This window comes from Macaca nemestrina, chromosome 6 (assembly GCF_043159975.1).
Source record: "Macaca nemestrina isolate mMacNem1 chromosome 6, mMacNem.hap1, whole genome shotgun sequence".
In the NCBI taxonomy this organism is placed as follows: Eukaryota; Metazoa; Chordata; class Mammalia; order Primates; family Cercopithecidae; genus Macaca; species Macaca nemestrina.
In genome coordinates, this window is record NC_092130.1 from 95,533,539 (window position 1) to 95,554,881 (window position 21,343).

Below are 21,343 nucleotides of genomic sequence, written 5' to 3' on the forward strand. Positions count from 1 at the left end.
ATCCCAGGACACTCGAATGTTAAGAAATTAGGAAAATGAAGAGGAACCAGCCAAAAAAAAGCAACCCTTGATACAGGAAGATAACCAGGCAAGGAAGTATGCTGGAAGTCAAATGAGGAAAATGCTTTGAGGAGAAGAATGATCAACTGTATCCAGTACTGCTGATAGGTCAGATGAGTCAGTGGCTCACAGTTGACCATTGGATTTAACAACAAGGAAGTCATTAGTGGCCTTGTTCAATGCAGTGCTGGGGGTGAAAGCCTCATAAAAGTGCATCTAGGTTAAGCTGAGAAGAGAGAAATTGGAGGTAATGAGTATGGCCAATTCAATGAGTTTTGCTTTAAAGGAAAGTGAGACACGAGGCAGTAGCTGGAGGGAGAAGTCAAGGGAGATCAGAGAAATGCTGCTAGGAGTGAAATGTTGGCTCTTATAAACTATATTGAGGAACAGAGAAAAACAGCCCTGTTGGCAACTGTGGGAAAAGAGTATCTGCTATTCCCATCCTCCCAAGCAATCATGTACCATTTTCAGTATAAGAAACAATGCTAGGTGGCTGCGCGCAGTGGCTTACGCCTGTAATCCCAGCACTTTGGGAGACTGAGGCAGACAGATCACGAGGTCAGGAGATCGAGACCATCCTGGCTAACACGGTGAAACCCTGTCGCTATTAAAAATACAAAAAATTAGCCGGGCGTGGTGGTGGGCACCTGTAGTCCCAGCTACTCGGGAGACTGAGGCAGGAGAATGGCGTGAACCCGGGAGGCGGAGCTTGCAATGAGTGGAGATCGCGTCGCTGCACTCCAGCCTAGGCAACAGAGTGAGACAACATCTCAAAAAAAAAAAAGGGAAAAGAAACAACACCAGGGAATAGAGAATAGAGTAATTGAATACCCTTTGTACACAGTAAGATGCTTATCAAAAAAGAGTAAAGTATAATTACTTAGAATGCCTGCAAATGTGAATACTACCTTCTCTATGTCATTTTTGTATTCTATAAATAATCTCTGACATCACAAATACCTTTGACATCCATTTGGATTTTTATCAACTATTGTGTGTATGTATTTAAGATGCATATATTTCAAAATGTATGCATGTGTATATATATTTATATATGTATATATTTATATATTTTATATATGTATATATTTATACACATATGTATTTATACATATTTTATATATTGTATATTTACATATATATTTATATATTTTTATATATTTACATATCTATTTTTATATATTTACATATATATTTATATATATATATATTTGAGATGGAGTCTCCCTCTGTCATCCAGACTGGAGTGCAGTGGCACAATCTCAGCTCAGTGCAACATGTGCCTCCCAGATTCAAGCAATTCTCCTGCCTCAGCCTCCCAAGTAGCTGGGATTACAGGTGCCTGCCATCACACCCAGCTAATTTTTGTATTTTTACTAGGGACGGGGTTTCACCATGTTGGCCAGGCTGGTTTCGAACTCCTGACCTCAGGTGATCTCCCTGCCTTGGCCTCCCAAAGTGCTGGGATTACAGACGTGACCCACTGTGCCTGGCCTCAAGATGTGTATTTCAAATGGGGATTCAGAAATAACTTTAATTTGTGCAATTTGAGTTCTCATTTTGCTTATATTTATACTTTCAGCATTAGTCAAATTAGTAAGCTCTAGTTTCAAAACAGACTTCTTGGTGCTGTAATAATTTCTCAGTTCTATAAAATATAAAAATCTCTGCCGGGTGCAGTGACTCCTGCCTCTAATCCCAGCACTTTGGGAGGCTGAGGTGGGCGGATCACAAGGTCAAGAGATCAAGACCATCCTGGCCAACATAGTGAAACTCCGTCTCTACTAAAAATACAAAAATTAGCTGGGCGTAGTGGCGCACACCTGTAATCCCAGCTACTTGGGAGGCTGAGGCAGGAGAATCTCTTGAACCCAGGAGGCGGAGGTTGCAGTGAGCCGAGATTGCATCACTGTACTCCAGCCTGACAGCAGAGCGAGACTCCGGTCCAGCACTTTGGGAGGCAGAGGCGGGAGGATCACAAAGTCAAGAGTTCAAGACTAGCCTGGTCAATATGGTGAAACTCTGTCTCTACTAAAAATACAAAAATTAGTTGGGCGTGATGGCGGGTGCCTGTAGTCCCAGCTACTTGGGAGGCTGAGGCAGGAGAATCACTTGAACCCGGGAGGTGGAGGTTGTAGTGAGTGCCACTGTACTCCAGTCTGGGCAACAAAGCAATACTTCATCTCAAAAAAAAAAAAAAAAATCTGTTTTATAGAAATACCGTGTTACATAGTTCAGATATGAGTTGAGTGGCTTTAAGTATAAACGTCATGTCTGTAAGTAACCAAATGAATGTGAGAGTATTTTTTCATTCCTAAATAAGTAAAAACATATATATAACCAGCCAGTTATATCAGAAGACCAAGCCCATAGGCCAGTTTCTATAACAAATGTTGTTATCTCTGTGTGGGAATTTGAAAGGACTACCACTGAATCAGTAGAAACTTCTCAAGCATATCAAGATATCAGAAGCTTAGGAACAAAATGCTGTGCTTTTTTGCAGTGATATATTTAAATAAATTGAAGTATCTATCTTGAATACTTCATCTGGAGCAAGTTTACATGAAAGTAGGAATATAAAGTAGGGAAAAGGGAGACAAGAGGAATAATTTTGCATTCTTTAATGAAAAGTTAAGGTGATTTTAAAAAATTATTGTTTTAGCCTCTTTTTGATTAAGTCAGCCTGATATTTTATCCTAAGTTATAAATCTCAAATCCTTATTTTCTTACCCAAACTGGTATTTTTTAAAATATCGGTTAATCTATCACTGTCATTTTAATCAGTAGTAGGAGGCAGCACAGGAGCACAGTAACTCCAGATACTTGCCTCACACCGAATTTTTCTGAATATAAATGGATTTAAACAAACTATTTAAAATTGTTACAGAATATTATTAAACCATTCACAGTTTATTAGACCAGCAGACAGCTTAGTCTCCCATTCACAATCCCATTCTCTGTTGCTACACACCTTTATCAAATGAGTACATAGTAATGAAGGCTTGAGAAAAAGTCTCATCTTCTTGAAAAGGCTCATAATGTCAGTGACCAATATTGATGCTTAGACTAAATCCATATAGAAGAATCCACTTGTTTGTAACTCTGCTCTGTTGGGTTAGCCTTGCCAAAATAACATCAAGAGAACGATCTGTCATTGCTTTACAGTTATTTTATGTGAGTTATTTTAATTAAGTATTGATGATAGAATATCTAAGATGTATGGGAGATAAACTGCATACTTATGCTTATCAGCAGAATATGCCAGCACAAGTATGTCATCTTGTGAGCTAAATTAGTTTAGTACTAGTTGGAATTAAAATGTGTTAATCAGGAATGTCTTATCCACTGGGGTGTCAGTAATGTCTGATGGAGATGTTCATGAAAAACAGAAAGGAAACTAAACAAATTAAGATATATGAATTGTAAAGTAACTTTGACAAAATTCATTTGATGTATAATTTATGCATCATTACTTTTCTACAGAAAATGTATGAAGTATCTCATGGAATGATAAAACTAAAAATATGTGAACATTCTTTAATGAAAGATGGCTGAAATAAGGATGTCACAATACTCTAGTGATTTTTCAAAGTAATATTCTCAATATTGTTTATTTAATACTTATTGATAGCATATGACTTCAAGAGAGTTAACACATATAAGTTTAAAAAATGATTTGCTTGTAAGTAAAATATAGAATAGCAACATACAGAATAGAAATCTATATAGAGAAAATCATATACGGTAAAGATAATGTAACTAAAAAAGGGTACATCATGAATAATAAGTACTACTTTTTTAAAGAATGTTTATGCTTTTGGTTAAATCTTATAGCAAATGTATTTTTATTACTTTTGCAGAACTATGAATAAATAATTTTACAGTCATTTTTATCATTTTCTAAAATTATGTTTTAGATTCTAGAATAATTTTTATGTCCTGGAATTCTGTCTTCAACAGAATTCAACACTGTTTCAAACCAGTGCATAGAAAATACCAGAGGAAAGATTAAATCTGTCTAAAGCCATGTTTACACAAGTCCACGTAAGATAGATTTGGTGTTTATGTAGTTAATATAATTACTGAAGATAACCCATATTTTTCCAGGCTGTATTTCACTTTATACCTTGTGTTTTTACCTAAATGTTGAGGGAAGAAAATTACTTTTTGGCAAATAACCATTTACTTACAGGTTTTTAATGTAAAGATGGTTATGTGCTAAAGACAATATGATATTAAGAAAGCAGAATGTTTTATGTTTTTACTCAAATGCTGAGCCTTTTCTTAATGGAAAGAAAATATTTCAACTAAAATATGTTGTTTCTCAGACCTGAAGATTATAATTTTTAAAATATATTTCAACCTAAAACGTTAGGATCCCACGTATAAACATGGCCTTATATAAGACACACCTGAGAAGCAAACTGCTCTATAGAATTGTTAGCAGTTCTTGTGACTGGTGTATGCTTCAGAAAAAGATCAATAAGTTACCACACTTTCCTTACAAAATTGTATATAAATTAACCTGATATCCTTTTGTTCTAAATCATGGTTACTAAATACTGCTATTCTGTAAAACTACCTAAGACTCATTATTTTCAACCCTGTCACCCCAGAAACAATGAGAGAAACCTGAAAGCAGGAGAGAATGAAGGGCCTTATTAGTCATCTAAATTGTAAGTTCTCTTGTATATTGTTAGTATGGATATTTGGGTCCCCAGCTCTTTGTTTTTTACTTACTCTTACTAGGACCTCTTGAAGATATAATTTATCCTAGTTAAGCGAGCAGGATTTCCTCCTCTAGACATATTTTATAAACATTTTCTCATTAGACAACCAGATATGTTATACCAATAGTCTGATTTACTCTTTACCACATCAACAGATACTGCCTGTTTTTAACAAGACAAATAAATTGGTCAGGTGAGATTTTATACAGGAGGACCAAGCTTTATTATACCTTTTGCAGGCTTTTAGTCTTCCATTAGGGTTGTTGATCGCTTGGTCAATGGGCCAGCTACTGAACCAACCAAATGTTTACTGAACATTTGCTTCATACATTCTCTCTTCGAGTGTGCTAGCTGCTTTCTTCCATTCTTCATGAACCACATTATAATGAACAGCTTTGTTATAATGATAATACTTAATATCGTACCCATTTACCACCATTCTCTACTCATCCTCTACTATTCCCTCAAAAACACAAATAAGTGGACTAAAGACTACATATATTGTCAAAACTCCACCAAAAATGTTCAAGAAAAGAGAGAGCTTTTGAAATTTATTTTATTTCAGTTGTTACATTTCTTTTTAGTCTGGTGAATCAAGAGCATATGCTAGTTAGTGCTTTATGTGCAAATTAGCTTGCTTTCCTGAAATGCCACTACTTTTTCTCCTTTCGTGTTTGAGTGGTAACTAAAGAATTCCACATTAAGTATTTAATAAATGGTTGCACAGTTGCTGGGGGACTGAAAGTGCCAGATCAAGCAATTTATTTATGTACCACATACTTCTTAGGACCAACTGACCTTAAAATGCACCTGGTACCTAAGTGTGTACCTGCCATTATTCTAAAGGTATTCGTATAGCAGGGTGTTATAAAGAAAAGACTAAAATGGCGGTTAAGAAATTTGGTCTTTGGTTTTCTTTTACATAAAATCAGGAGGATGATCTAGTAAACTTTAAAAAGTTAAACTTCTTTCTTGAACATGTTTCTAAAAGGCATATTCAAATAAAATTGCATAAATAATATTTTATTATATATGTATAACACAGAACTTGCAAAACTTCAAATGAGTAACTTTGTGAAGAAGTGTTTTGTTAAGTAAATGGTCACTTGCTAAATTGTTTTGTAAGTTTATATTTTCTTAAACCTAGTAATTATATATTTCTTACAGTCATTTAAAAAGTTTTGGCCAGGTGCTGTGGCTCACACCTGTAATCCCAGTATTTTGGGAGGCCTAGGCAGGTGGATCACCTAAGGTTAGGAGTTCGAGACCAGCCTGGCCAACATGGTGAAACCTTGTCTCTACTAAAATTACAAAAATTAACTGGGTGTGGTGGCACATACCTGTAGTCCCAACTACTCGGGAGACTGAGGCAGGAGAATTGCTTGAACTCAGGAGGCGGAGGTTGCAGTGACTGAGATTGTGCCACTGCACTTCAGCCTGGGTGACAGAGTGAGACTCCATCTCTCAAAAAAAAAAAAAAGTTTTAAAACTTCTAGGTTTTCAAATTTAGAAGCTAATTTCACATGAATAATTTTATCCTCAAAAAAGTCCAAAGTTACTTTAAATTAGTTAAGTCCTGTATAATTGTGTGCTTTAGAATTGTACCTCGGACTTCTAAGTTTTCTGATGTGTAAGCTGTCTTAAATGTTAATTTGTTCATTCTAAGGAAATTAGTGTTATTCTTTTCTTCATCATTGATTGTTCCAAATTGTGCTCATAAAATAAAAGATAGAATATAGAAAATGCTTAGCGATTGACATTTTAGAGGGTTTTTTTTACTTTTTAATGATTTTTAATTTTCTTTATTATTAATTTATACTGAAAGACTAAGATTTAAAGAACTTTTAAAGCCAAGATGAGATATAATGAGATACAAGGTGAGATATAATGAGATATAACGTAAGATATAATGAGATATAAGGTGATTTATATATTGCTACATCAATTTTAGGTATTCTAAGAAATACTGGTCTTATTTTAAGAATTAATTATCTTGACATTAAGATAGTTGTTGCTCTGATAGTATTTTGTATTCTTTCCTCTAAAGTGGAGTTCCTTCATATTGGAGTATATGTTATACCACAGTGTACTAAATCCTCTATAATAAGTGGTATAAAGTGCTGAGGAAATAGGGGAAATGGAGCCTATAGAAATTCTTTAAAGAGAAAGGGGTATTTCAAAACTGGCCCTTGGGGAATTAATTTACTTGGCAGAGAAAGGAGAGTACAGTGTAATCTCAAGGAATAAAGAATATAATTCTGGTGATGGAGAATCATATTTATATGAGATTTTTAGATTCTATTGACAGTGTTAGAAGATATTAACAAAATTAACATTTGAGCAATGTGTCATTTAAGATGTACAGTTTTATCATATATATCTAAAAAGAAGTTAGGGCTTAAAATAGTTTGTATCACCATTAATTTCAGGTAAATAATTTATAAAACAGTTTCATTAAGGGGTCTGGGACCTTCAGAAGGAAAAGATTTGGACTGAGGGATCTACCTTTAACTAATATGAGGATGAGAAAGAGCTGGTTCCTTCTAATTCTTAGGGAATTGAGATAAAAAGCTAAGGGCTAATGAAAGTTCAAAATAAGGGGAGGGGAAACTACTGCTTTTGTGCTAGCAGAAAGGACAAGAAATAAAGGAAAATCTCTCTTTTAGGAAAATAGAAGTCTAAAATTCCATGAATGATTCTTGATGTAATAGAAAAATAATTATTTAAAACATAATGGCATTCATTCTGAAGTAAATTATGATTCTAAGTGGTGTAATTTTTTCTCCAAAAGACTACTTGGAGGAAATGAGCTGTTCTGAACATTTGGTTTGTGTTTCTACTGGAGAATTTTTTTTCATTTTGTCACCAAATATTTATTGATTTTCTTGGCTTGTATATACTTTTATTTCTTCTACTTTGGGTTTTTCTGTTTATTTTAGACTGTTTTAGTTTGGGCTGCTATAATAAAATGCCATAGATGGGGAAGTTTAATCAACAGAAATGTATTCTTTGGAGTTCCAAAGGCTGGGAAGTCTAAGATCAAGGTGCCAGCCAATTTGACTCCTGGAGAGGACCCTCCTCCTGGCTGGCAGATGGCCATAATGCTCACATGGCGGAAAGAAAGAGATCATCTCTCTTGTGCCTCTTTTTATAGGGGTGCTAATCCCATTCATGAAGGCTCTACCCTCATGACTTAATTACCTCTCAAAGATCCCACCTCCAGATGCCATCACATTGGAGATTAGGATTTCAACATATGAACTTTATGGAGACATAAACATTCAGTCCATAGCATACACAGATCACTAGAACATGTAGAAATGAGAATTTATACCTATAAATGTAGTTTCCATATATCAGAGTACTAACTATGCTACCCAATTTATCTTATAAGTAAATAAGCTTACCTTATGAGTTTTTCCTAATTTTGAAACTTTTTTAAAAGCATAGCCTTGATCTTCAGTATTCATAGCACTACATGTTCTATCAAATAGGGATGATGTAATATGACTTTTGAGGAAAGACACCAGATTGAAATATTATTTTCCCTGGGTTTTCATTGAATCTCGCCATTTGGTGAGGAGAACATTCTATTTGTCTCAGATTAGTGGACTGATGTAGAAAACAATTTTTATAGAAAATTGTTTCCTATTAATTATAAGACTATGAATCTTGAAAAATCCTAATCAGAGGGCAGTCATTTTTATCTGCCTTGTTCACTGATATATCTAGCCACTTAGAACAGTGCCTTTGTGGGTGTTTAATAAATATTTAATGAGCAGGACATAACGGTTCATATGTGTAATTCCAGCACTTTAGGAGGTCAAGGCAGGAGAATCACTTGAGCCCAGGAGTTTCAGACCAGCCTGAGCAACAGAGTGAGACCCCATCTCTACATTTTTTTTTTTTTTTTTGAGACGGAGTCTCACCCTGTCACCCAGACTTGGAATGCAATGGCGTTGTCTTGGCTCACTGCAACCACTGCCTCCCAGGTTCAAGCAATTCTCCTGCCTCAGCCTCCCAAGTATCTGGGACTACAGGCATGTGCCACCACACCTGGCTGATTTTTTGAATTTTTTACTAGAGACGGGGTTTCACTATGTTGGCCAGGATGGTCTTGAACTCCTGACCTCATGATCTGCCCATGGCGTGAGTCACCATGCCCGGCCAATAATTTTTTTTTTCTAATACCCAGGTGTGAACTCCTGACCTCATGATCTGCCCGTGGCGTGCGTCACCATGCCCGGCCTACAATTTTTTTTTTTTTAAATACCCAGGTGTGGTGTTGTGTACCACACCTGTAGTCCCAGCTACTCAGGAGGCTGAGGTGGGAGGATTACTTGAGCCTGGGAAGTTGAGGCTGCAGGGAGCCATGATCATGGCACTGCACTCCAGCATGGACAATGGAGCAAGACTCAATCAATCAATCCTATCTATCTATCTATCTATCTATCTATCTATCTATCTATCTATCTATATGTTTTGTTCATTCAAACATATATATATGTTGTTTTGGAATGAACAAATTTCTACCATACTTTCTCATTGATAAGTGTAGCTTTTTTATTCTCCTAATTGACCTTTAATCTGACACAACAAAGAGTACTGTTGTGTTTTGGGGTATTTAATCTTTAAGTTTTTCTTTTTCTCTATGAAGCATGGTAATAATTTTCTTCAGCACCTTGATGAAAATGGTTTGTGCCTTAGGAACATATGCCTTTATCCCTACTCCCTGCCTCACCCACACACACTTCAAATATTTATAGCTATCTACATTATACTAATCTTTGTATTTAAATGTAATACTAAAAATAAGTAACACAGAATCATGGGTCCCTTATTTTCAAAGGGACTTTAGAAATCACCTGGTTTAACTCTCTCATTTTAAGGTTGAGAAAACTAAAGCCCTGAAAGATGATTAGCTCAGGGACACTGCTAATTAATACAGGTACCGAAACTAAAACCCAGGTATTTGACTCCCAGTCAAATGTTATTTCCACACATGTTACAAATAATCCTTTCTGGGGAAGGCTTTTTTCCAGTTAAAACACTGATTCACCATCATGATACCTTCAGACAAGTATTCGTTACTCAAACTTAAAAAAAAAAAAAAGGAAAAAGAATGTTGCCCCAAACATAAAGAGTAAACACATTTTAAGAGCCAAAGACTCTTTTCTGCCTATTTTTTTGTTTTGTTTTGTTTTGTTTTGAGAAAGAGTCTTGCTCTATCACCCAGGCTGAAGTGCAGTGGTGTGATCTTGGCTCACTGCAACCTCTGCCTCCTGGGTTCAAGCAATTCTCCTCCCTCAGCCTCCCAAGTAGCTGGGATTACAGGCACGTGCCACCAAGCCCAGCTAATTTTTTGTATTTTTAGTAGAGATAGGGTTTCATCATGTTGGCCAGGCTGGTCTCAAACTCCTGGCCTCAAGTTATCTGCCCACCTTGGCCTCCCAAAGTGCTGGGATTACAGGCATGAGCCACCTCGCCCAGCCCAAAGACTCTTGAAGAACCTGTTCTTCTCAGATTGCTAAAGCAGGGAATACTGACATGTCTGTCAATAGATATAATTTATATTAGCATAATCTCTTAGACAGATTAGCATTTTACCATAAAATAATTAAAATTGGGGTTAACATTTTGAATTTCATTTGAAAGCAAATTGACTTCTGAATAGTGAAGTACAGATATTAGTGCAGATTATTCTCAGTTGCTAGTATGCAGACTCTTTTGGATTCTGTTGCTGTGTCTATACAAGCTAATTCACTAGGCAGTTGAGGACTTAGGCGGTTATCTAGATAACTTAAGGTAAGGATCAATCTGAATACTAAGCTGTATGTTATAATAGCACTAATTTTATATTAAAAATACTTTAACCATAGTAATCTTATATTTCAGGTAAAAGCAGTAGTTTTTAGCTATATTAACTGATTGTTTTGTCTTCTAGTGCTTTAATTGTGTAAAGATTAGAGTTTATAAGCGGTTTTCTATTTCTGTTTTCTTTTTTTTTTTTGGCCTCCAAAAAAACATACAAATTTGAACTTCTTAAAGGAGGACATATAAGAGCAATAAATTGACTGAAAACAGAATCTGTCTTTTTCTCTCGATCTCATTTTGTAGTAACCTGCAGGTTCCCAGCTAGCACATACACTGACTCTTCCTCACAGCAGCTCCTTCATAGGGCCTCAGTCAGGTGGGAAGGTATAGACAGTTCCATTAACAAACACTCATTCACAATGCCATCCATTTGGGGAAAAAAAAATTCTCCTTTCACATATTCCATTAAATAAACACTATATCATCTTCTTACGTTCAGATCAACATGCAAATCTCAAGTGTTCTATTTCAAGTGAGGCACTTCTAAATATCTCAACATTTAGTATTTAGTAATATTTTTCACATAATTTTACCTTGTATTCTACTTCAGAGCGGTTGTATTACAGACAAAAATTATTAGCAACCTATTTTTATGTCTCCATGTTTCAAAAACTAAATTGATACTATATTTTGAATTAATGACTATGTCATAAAACCTCATTTTGTAAAAGAAAGAGCCATTACAAAACCAATGACACAATATTTATTAAATTTTTTAAATGAGTCCAGAATTAAAAAGACAGCTTCATAGGTGAAATTAGGTGATTTATAAAGGAAAGGGAAAATAACAGAGAGTGTGTGAATATTAAAATAAGCTTCTAGTTGACAGTACATAACTAACTTACCAGTTTATGGTACAGTTTAAAATGATAGAGACAACTTTAATCAAATATGTGAAAACTAAACATTTTAAAAATCAACTTTGTTAAAATTGGAAAATCTACTTAAGTTTTATCAGGTGGAGGTGACAGTACTACCTGAATAATCTGTTTCTGTCCATATAAAATGAACTGCTGGGAGCACATTTACATATAAGAACACAGTGAGCGAAAAGCAAAATTGCTCGCTTAATTGTGAAGTTCCTTTTGTTGGTTTGTCAGACTCCACGAAAGATACAATAGGAAAAATCTATACAGCATTAATTAGGATTTTATTTTTTAGAGGCTCCTTTTAAAACAGCTCTGGAAAACATGAGTAGCCATGTCCTCCAAGCCTAATTTCTAAAAATATTTGTAGAAAATACATTCTACATGTAGGATTTAATTCTGTAATGCACTATAAATGTGATTTCCCCAAATCTTTGTCTACTTGCTATATATTCTTAATTCATATTAATTCATTCTTAATATCTTAATAACACTCAACCCTTTAGATTTGATATTTGCTTATATTACATGTAAGGAACATCTTACATTTAAGTAATTATATGTTGAGACATAATTAAAATTATAATCTTTCTGTTGTTTCTAGAAAAATAAATCAAATTTTAAATAATTTAATAAACTTATAAAATTTTGGTGCCTAAGTCTGGATGATCAAAATGGTCTCTTTTTACCTAAACATTTCACTACAATGTTGCTTTTAGGGTACTTTTCAGACAATTTCCAGACTGACAGATTCAGTACATCTTAGGAGCCTCTGACTCATCCAGCAACATAAATTAACTTGACTTTTAATATAAGACCATTTTTTTTCTTGTGTTAAAAATATACACTTCATAATCAACTAGGGTCAAAATATGCAAAGAAATTTCAACTTTAAAATTTGTAGCCAATTTTTTTTTTTTTTTTTAAGAAATGAAATCTTACTGTGTTGCCCAGCCTGGAGTGCAGTGGCTATTTACAGGCATGCTCATCATGCACCACAGTCTCTTAACTGTTGAGCTCAAGCAGTCCTTTGGCCTCAGCCTCCTCAGTAGGTGGGACTGTGGGTGTGTGCTACCACACCCGTAGAGTCCATTTTGAACTATAAGAAACCCATGATGAAAAGCCAAAGCTTTTTTGACTACAGATGACCCTTGGAAAAGAAATTTATTTATCATTTTAAACAAAGATATAAAAGATGAAATTTGGCAATTTTAAAATTATTAAAGGAATTGATAACGAAACCAAACAATTCAATCAGAAGTATCTATTTAGAACCTAATAACATAGGCAGTAAGCTGCATCCAGAGGTCCTTTTCAAGATTAAATTACCTGCTGCTTAACCTTATATTTTGCCACTAGATATTATTGCCTTAATAATTCACATTTTTAAAAGATGTTGCTACAGTTACTTTAGGCAGCTTTTATGTTTTTACATTTTCTTTGGAAAATTTTCTAGATAATCTGCAAAATAAATAATGGATGGTAATTTTTCTTAAAAGTATTTATTATACTGAAAGCAGCCCAGAGTACATTGATTTGTGATTTGATTAATTCTACAATTTTTAAGTAGTTTATTTTCAGATCTGTATTTTACATTGTACTGTTTTTTGTTTTGTTTATTTGTTTGTTTTACTTCAATAGCCTTTTATGTCACCTCGGTACCCTGGAGGTCCAAGGCCCCCATTGAGGATACCTAATCAGGTAAGATTTATGTGCTATTTAAGTTTTTTGTAAGAATCAAAGATCTTGAAAATGTCACATATGTTTATCATCCTATAAAAATACAAAATTTTCCTTTTTCTGTCCCATTTAATGCTATTTCTAGTCATATATCATCTGCTTCAAGGGTTGGCAAACTACAGCTTATAAGCTAGCTATTTTTTGTAAATAAAGTTTTACTGGAAAACATCCACACAGATCCATTTATGTATTGTCTGTGACTACTTTTACACTACAATACAGATTTAAGTGGTCATGGCAGAGACCATATGTAGCCGGCAACCCTAAAATATTTACTATTTGGATCTTTACAGAAAAATGTTTGCCCATTCTTGGAGTCTACCTTACACTTTGAACCTAATTTTAAAAACTTGTACAATTTTGGTAAATGCTGATTATCCTCCCATTTAAAGAATGGCAATAAAATTTTCCATGAACATACTTTTGTTTACTTTCATATAATATAGTTTCAATATCATGACTCTAGCATTCATATAAATTTTACCCAATTATAATGGCAGATTAAGCAAATAGCTGCTTCTGGAAGAGATAGATCTGTTAATAAATAAATATTTAACAATAAAAATCTTCCAACATTTTAATCTACAAGAGCTCTAAAATTTCATAATGTTTTGTTCTCAAATAGCTTTTTTTAAAAAATATCATAAGTATTTATTTACTGAAGAGAATAAAATACAATTTTTACTCACAAAGAGTTTGTAGTTTAGTTTTAGGATATAGGCACTGTGCATGTATATAACCCGAGAAGAAATTAAATGCTTAACACTATGGAATACTTGTGTCAAGATAATTGTCTTGTCACTTTCTCTGATTCTGTTATTTGTATACCTAGCTTTATCCTATGTTTAAAGTAAACCCTGTTATTACAGTAAGTTCTCTTTTTCATTCATATTCTGTTTCCATTTCCACTTTCTTCCCTACCAAAAATGGAACAAGAAAGTTAAAATTACTAATTTGCTTGACGGCAGCAGAATTCTGCTTCTCCTCTCCTAACTCTTACTGAAATTATGCTGTCTTTGAGGTGTCTCAATCTGCTGGTGCTCTCTGCTTGTAGTGCACAGCAGAAAGTGCCAGCACCCAGATTCACCCCCAGGGGAGAACTTTCAGTAGGAAGCAGTGCTGGGTCATCTCATGATGACAGTGCTTGGCAGTCCTCCTCACATTAGCAGCTGGAGCATTTTTCTCCTATAGAGTGAATCTGCATTCAGTACGCCGGGCCAGGGGAAGATGGCATGAAATAGGAAAGGGAAGTGCACAGATGCCAAGTGTTACAACATATGGGAATTTTATTTTCTCTGTGGGTAAACCTGTATATATTGACAGTCAGATCTACTTATATAGGTGCCTGAGTCTTTTAAATTTCTTTTTAAAGAAATGTGCATCTCTTATTGGAGGCTTCATGGCTTTTTAGACATTCCATCCATAGCTTTGTATATTATATAAGTCTAGGAAGTTCCCAAAAATCTCAATTGGGAAAATGTGAAATTGTAGTATAAGTGTGTTATTAGAATTTTCGACCTCATATATTATATATCAATGATGAAAATGTGATAAAATTATTAGAATTGCATTCAAGTGACATTATTGAAATGCCTGCCATATATAAGATACTATCCTAGGTTCCATATCCTAGGTTCCGTAGAGACTAACAAAATAAACTCTTTCAGGATGAGGTTGGTGGTGGGACGGTGAAATTGTAAACCAATCTAGGTTGACAAATTTTAAGAACAGGTATTTAATGTCTTTGAGTTTTTAAAAGAGACAATTAAAAAGTTAAAGATAGGCCAGGCGCGGTGACTCACCCCTGTAATCCCAGCACTTTGGGAAGCCGAGGCAGGTGGATCACGAGGTCTGCGATCAGCCTGGGCAACATAGGAAGACCTGGTCTCTAAAAAATAAACAAATAATAAAATTTTAAAATCCACAACTGTGTTTATTTTTTCATTTGGTTTTCATGTTAATGGGTCGTAAACTAATGAAATTATGCTTTATTAAGAGTTTGTATCTAAGGAAACAGAAATAGTAACCTCTTCAGTAGTGTTGACTAATCATTTTGAATATGTAAAAGACATCTCTTTAATAAACCGATTTTACTCAACTTGTAATTACTAATGATTAGACTACAGATTTAAATTTGAGTTCCCCTGAAACCATGTTTATAGTTCTGGATTAAATCCATAAGGGTATATATTCTTTGTACATGTATAGTACCATGTATTGGAATATGGTATAATGTCATTATGTTGTAAAAATATAGAAAGGGGTAATAATGTCTAAAATGATGAAAGGAAAATAAACTTACAAAACTGTGCATTGTAGCAGAGGATAAATATATGTGACAAAACATGAAACATACAAGTTAAATCTACAAAATATATTTGACTATACATTTTACATTGGAATTGGTTCAACTCGCAGAACGGGTCTTTGGTATTGAAGCATCTATAACCTGGAACAGAGCAAGTCTTTATCCTTCTCATGGATAAAATATCCAATCAGAAAAATTCACAGTACTCATTCAACACTATCTTGAGGAATTCAAGACAGCCAGAAATACAGATAATGTTAATCATATGAGTGACACCAAAAATAATTTAACTATTGATCTATTGATCCTATAGGATTTAGAAACTTTATCCTCTGTTTCTTAAGATTCCTGAAACACTGTCAACAGATATATGGAATTAAAAACATTGTTAATTCTGTTGTCCATTTTGTACTCTAAAGTTAAATTTGGTGTTTTAAGAAAAGAACACACTACATCTGACCATTCTACTGAAATCTTCAGATATTTGTCCAATAATAGATGAGTGGTTAAATAAATTATGGTATACTGAAATGATGAAATATTTTGTACATATTAAAAATCATGTTATAGAATTAAATTTATTGAGACGATAAAATGTTGTACCTGTTCAATATGTTAGTGATTAATGATTAAAAGCATAAAGTAGCCTCTTTGGCCAGTTTAGAATACCCCTTTCTATCATTGGGAGCTCCTTATTTTTTGTTTTTAATGATAATTACACTAATATATTTAAATTATTATTTCAAATCCAACAAGGCAAGATTAAAATATATTCTTTTCTTATAACTTTGAATTTTTAGTTTATCCTGGGATATATATCTTTTTCTAGTTATGTTCTACCTTTGTAGGGAAAGAAAATTAACAAATTTATTCTTATCCTTCTCAAACCAAGAAAATTTTGCATAGTGAATCCTATTCAGTCTTACCCAATTTAAGTTACAGCTTTATAGAGGTGTTATGATACAATTAAATTATAGTTTTATGGAGGCTTTTGATACAATGTTCACTTCTTTTGCCAAAACATACCTCATTATCTTATAGTCATTTCATCATAGATAAATTACCCTTTTTGGGTAAGTCTAAATACATAGAATACATTGCCATGTATTTGGATAGAAACTTCACAGGGCTATCCAAAATCACTCTCCAAAATATTGAATCATTCAACAGATACTTGTGGAGGTTTACTGTGTCCCAGGTACCATTCTAGATGTGGGAGATACACTGGTGAACAAACTAATGAAAATCTCTCTTGTGGAACTGACATTCTAATGCAGCACTGCCCAATAGAACTTTCTGGGATGATGGAAATATTTTATACCTGCATTTATCATATGCAGTAATTTTAGTACTTTGAGCACTTGAGATAGGACTGGTGTGAGTGAAGAACTAAATTTTTAATTAAATTAATTTTAATTAAATTTAAATAGCTGCATGTGGTAAAGGGCTATTAATTTGAACAGCACAGTTGCAGTTGTTGAAATATAGAAAAAAGAAAAGTATAAGTGTGTGTGTGTATATATACACACATATATATATGTCAAATGGTGAGTTGTGTTATAGAGACAAACATCTGCCTACATTAAATTTAATATCTTTTGTGTTAATATTGTTGTTTTAGAGGAATAAAATGACAGTGATGTTGAAAGGACCTAAATGCGTCCAGCATCTTAGGTTCAAAAAGTCAGCAATGTATAACTTTGAACAAGTAGCTTAGACTTTCTGGGTTTTGGTTTTCTTACCTGTAAAATAGGAGTGGATGTGGGTATTTCTAAAGTCTCTTCTAGTTCTGATATTTATTGATTAAATGATTCTCCTCCATTTTATATCATCACGGGCCCATAAAGAATTTGTTACATCAAAATTGTTACTAAATTAAAGCTTAAAGCTTTGAGAAATTCACCATTTTTTCATCATCAGTGAGCATTTAGTCTCCATGAGTAAACTATATAATGGTAGTCAAGGAGATACACAGGCATACCTCATTTTACTATGCTTCACAGATACGTTTTTTACAAATTAAGTTTTATGGCACCCCTGCATTGAGCAAGTCAGTAAGTGCCATTTAGCCAACAACATGTGCTCACTTTGTGTCTCTGTGTCACATTTTGGTAATTCTCATAATATTAAAATGTTTTCATTATATCTCTTAACAGTGATCACTGATTTTGATGTGACTATTGTGATTGTTTTGGGGTGCCACAAACCATGCCCATACAAGACAGTGAACTTAATTCATAATTCTGTATGTTCTGAGTGCTCCACCGACCAACCACTCCCTGATCACTATTCCTCTCCTTGACTTCCCTATTCCCTGAGACACAACAGTGTCTGGGATTACGAGTGTGAGCCACTGCACCTGGCATTACTCAGGCCAGCTGATAACCCTAAAATGGCCTCTAAGTGTTCAAGTGAAAAGAAGAGTCGCACATCGCTCACTTTAAATCAGAAGCTAAAAATGATTACATTTAGTGGCCGGGCGCGGTGGCTCAAGCCTGTAATCCCAGCACTTTGGGAGGCCGAGACGGGTGGATCACGAGGTCAGGAGATCGAGACCATCCTGGCGAACACGGTGAAACCCCGTCTCTACTAAAAAATACAAAAAACTAGCCGGGCGAGGTGGCGGGCGCCTGTAGTCCCAGCTACCCGGGAGGCTGAGGCAGGAGAATGGCGTAAACCCGGGAGGCGGAGCTTGCAGTGAGCTGAGATCCGGCCACTGCACTCCAGCCCGGGCTACAGAGCAAGACTCCGTCTCAAAAAAAAAAAAAAAAATGATTACATTTAGTGAGGAAGGCAGTCAAAAGCCGAGATAAGCCAAAAGCTAGGCCTCTTGTGCCAAACAGCCATGTTAGGAATGCAAAGGAAAAGTTCTTGAAAGAATGGAAAGTGCTACTCCAGTGAACACAGAAATGATAAGAAAGCAAAACAACCTTATTGCTGAGAGAAGAAAGTTTTTATGGTCTGAATAGAAGATAAAACCAGCCACAATATTCCCTTAAGCCAAATCCTAACCCAGAGTAAGGTCTTTAGTCTCTTCCATTCTGTGAAGACTGAGAGAGCTGAGAAAGCTGCAGAAGAAAAGCCTGAAGCAGGCAGGCTGAGATTTGTTCATGAAGTTTAGGAAAGAAGTTGTCTCCAGAACACATATGTGCAAGGTGAAGCTGCAAGTGCTGATGATTCCACTGCAGAAAGTAACCCAGAAAATCTAGCTAAGATAATTGAGGAAGATGACTATACTAAACTGTTGGAAGAAGATGCCATCTAGAACTTTCATAGCCATACTCAGTCAATGCCTTCCTTTAGGGCTTTAAAGGACAGGCTGATTCTCTTATTAGGGGGTAATACAACTGCTAACTTTAAGTTGAAGCCAGTGCTCATGTACCATTCTGAAAAATCCTTGGTCCCTTAAAACTTACTAAATCTGGCCAGGTGCAGTGGCTCACACTCGTAATCCCAGCACTCTGGGAGGCTGAGGCACATGGATAACTTGAGATCAAGAGTTCAAGACCAGCCTGGCCAACATGGTGAAACCCCATCTCTACCAAAAAGTACAGAAGATTAGCTGGGCTTGGTGGCACACACCTGTAGTCCCAGCTACTCAGGAGACTGAGGTGGGAGAATTGCTTGAACTCAAGAGGCAGAGGTTGCAGTGAGCCAAGATTGCACCACTGCACCCCAGCCTGGGCAACAGAGTGAGACCCTGTCTCAAAAAAAAATTTATACTAAATCTACTCTGCCTGTCCTTTATAAATGGAACAACAAAGCCTGAATGATAGTGCATCTGTTTTACAGCATGATTTACTGACTATTTTAAGCCCAGTATTGAGACCACCTAGTCAGAGAAAAAGATTCCTTTCTTTTTTACTGCTCCTTGACAACACATCTTATACCCAAGAGCTCTGATGCAGTTGTCCAAGATTAATTTTGTTTTCATTAATGTTGTTTTCATTAATCTTGGACAACTGCATCAGAGTTCTCCGGTATAAGGTAACATAGCATCCATTCTGCAGCCTACGAATCAAGGAGTAATTTTACTTTCAGTTTTTTTTTTTTTTTTTTTTTTTTTTTTTTTTTTGAGATTTAGCTTTGTTCTGGTCACTCAGGCTGGCGTGCAGTGGCGCAATCTAGGCTCACTGCAAACCTCCACCTCCCAGGTTCAAGCGATTCTTCTGCCTTAGCCTCCCCGGTAGCTGGGATTACAAGCGCCCACCATCACGCCCAGCTAATTTTTGTATTTTTAGTAGAGACAGGGTTTCGTCGTGTTGGCCAGGCTCATCTTGAACTCCTGACTTCAGGTGATCCACCCGCCTCGGTCTCCCAAAATGTTGGGATTACAGGCGTGAGCCACTGCACCCATCCAGTTCTTATTATTTAAGAAATATATTCCATAAAGCTGTAGTTGCCATCCGTAGTGATTTCTTTGATGAATCTGGGGAAAGTACATTGAAAACCTTCTGGAAATAATTCATCATTCTAAATACCATTAAGTCTGTTTGTGATTCATGGAAAGAGGTCAAAATATCAGCATTAACGGGAGTTTGGAAGAAGCTGATTCAAACCCTTGTGGATGACTCTGAGAGGTTCAAGACCTGAGTGAAGGAAGTCACTACAGATGTGGTGAAAACAGAGGGAGAACTAGAATCAGAAGTGGAGCCTGAAGATGTGACTGAATTGCCACATTCTCATAATAAAACTTTAACAGATAAGGAGTTACTTCTCATGGATGAGCAATAAAAATGGTTTGTTGATATGGAATCTATTCTTTCCTGGTAAGGATGCTATGAACACTGCTGAAATGACAACAAAGGATTTAGAATTTTACATAAACTTAGTTTACAAAACAGCTTCAAGGTTTGAGAGTATTGCCTCCAATTTTGAAAGAAGTTCTACCGTGGCATCAAACAGCATCACATGCTACAGAGAAATCAATGCAATAAACATTGTTATCTATTATAAGAAATTGCCACAGCTGGCTGGGCACAGTGGCTCACACCTGTAATCCCAACACTTTGGGAGGCCAAGGCAGGTGGATTGCTTGAGTCCAGAAGTTTGAGACCAGCCTGGACAACATGGTAAAACCCTGTCTCTATAAGAAATTGCCATAGCCATCCCAGCCTTCAGCAAACACCTCCCTTATCAGTCAGCAGCCATCAAGACTTCTACAGGCCAAAAGATTACAGCTAACTGAAGCCTCAGATGATTATTAGCATTTTTTACCAATAAAATAATTTTAAATTCAGGTATATACATTGTGTTTTTAGACATAATGCTATTGTACACTTAATAGACTACAGTATAGTGTAAACAAAACATTCACTCGGAAATCAAAAAATTCATATGACTCACTTAATGTGATATTCACTTTTATTGCAGTGGTCTTGAGCTAAACCAGCAATATCTCTGAGGTGTGCCTGTACATCAGTTCATAAGTGCCTAGAGGGTCTTGCCATTGAAGTTACGATAAATTCTTTTGAACTAAATAATTCTTTTATGAAGCAGGCAGTTCCCACATTTAATTATTTGTTTTAATAAATTTTTATATTATTTCATTTATTTTAAATCCTAGGATTTAAGGCACATCTTTCAGAGCTTTTGCAATATGTTAATCCAATCTCGAGCCCTGACACTGCTACTTGTGAATAGTATAACCATGGAAGACAGAAAATGGTGAAATTAGTGAAAATTAGTGAATGCCTAGTGCTGGTGAAGGGCACTGGTCATGGGGAATGGGAAATGACTGTAGGTGGGCAATGTTCTAACATTAG

The 21,343-nt window shown here is 35.4% G+C and overlaps 1 protein-coding gene across 23 annotated transcripts in view; it reads left to right on the plus strand.

The window, feature by feature from the left end:
* LOC105475056 (single stranded DNA binding protein 2) overlaps positions 1-21,343 on the plus strand; it is a 331,890-nt gene that overhangs the window by 251,573 nt on the left and 58,974 nt on the right. For 20 of the 23 annotated variants that reach the window (XM_071098731.1, XM_011729998.3, XM_011730000.3 and 17 more), the window contains one exon: positions 13,172-13,231. The exons of the other annotated variants lie outside the window; for them this stretch is intronic. In XM_071098731.1, coding sequence (XP_070954832.1) covers positions 13,172-13,231 — 60 coding nt within the window. The remainder of the gene's footprint in view (positions 1-13,171; positions 13,232-21,343) is intronic. 23 annotated transcript variants of the gene reach the window in all.